Genomic DNA, 273 nt, shown 5'->3' on the forward strand with positions numbered 1-273 from the left:
ACCCAGCCCAGCCCAGCCCAGCCCGCCCCGGGGGCAGCCCCAGCCCGGGCGGGGGGCCCGCCCGCCTACCTGATTTGGGGTAGGTGACAATCCAGACGTCGCTGTCCCTCACCGGGAAATTGGCGATCTCCTCCATCTTGCCCCGGCAGAAGGGCGGCAGCCGCACCCCATTGTACTCGAAGTACTTGCTCTCGAACTCGCCGGGCGTGCTGGGGGTCTCGGCCTCGCTCTCCGCCATCCTCTCCCCTGACAGGCGGGCGAGCGGCGGGCGCG

The 273-nt window shown here is 71.4% G+C and overlaps 1 protein-coding gene across 1 annotated transcript in view; it reads right to left on the reverse strand.

Moving 5' to 3' along the window:
* The window catches only part of SULT4A1 (sulfotransferase family 4A, member 1), a 29,588-nt gene extending 29,322 nt beyond the window's left edge, over positions 1 to 266 (reverse strand). The window contains exon 1 of the mRNA XM_010563588.1: positions 70 to 266. Within this exon, the coding sequence (XP_010561890.1) occupies positions 70 to 238 (169 nt within the window). The 5' untranslated portion in view covers positions 239 to 266. The remainder of the gene's footprint in view (positions 1 to 69) is intronic.
* Positions 267 to 273: the final 7 nt, after the last annotated feature.

Source organism: Haliaeetus leucocephalus, unplaced genomic scaffold, assembly GCF_000737465.1.
Source record: "Haliaeetus leucocephalus isolate CR32 unplaced genomic scaffold, Haliaeetus_leucocephalus-4.0 Scaffold170, whole genome shotgun sequence".
Taxonomy (NCBI): Eukaryota; Metazoa; Chordata; class Aves; order Accipitriformes; family Accipitridae; genus Haliaeetus; species Haliaeetus leucocephalus.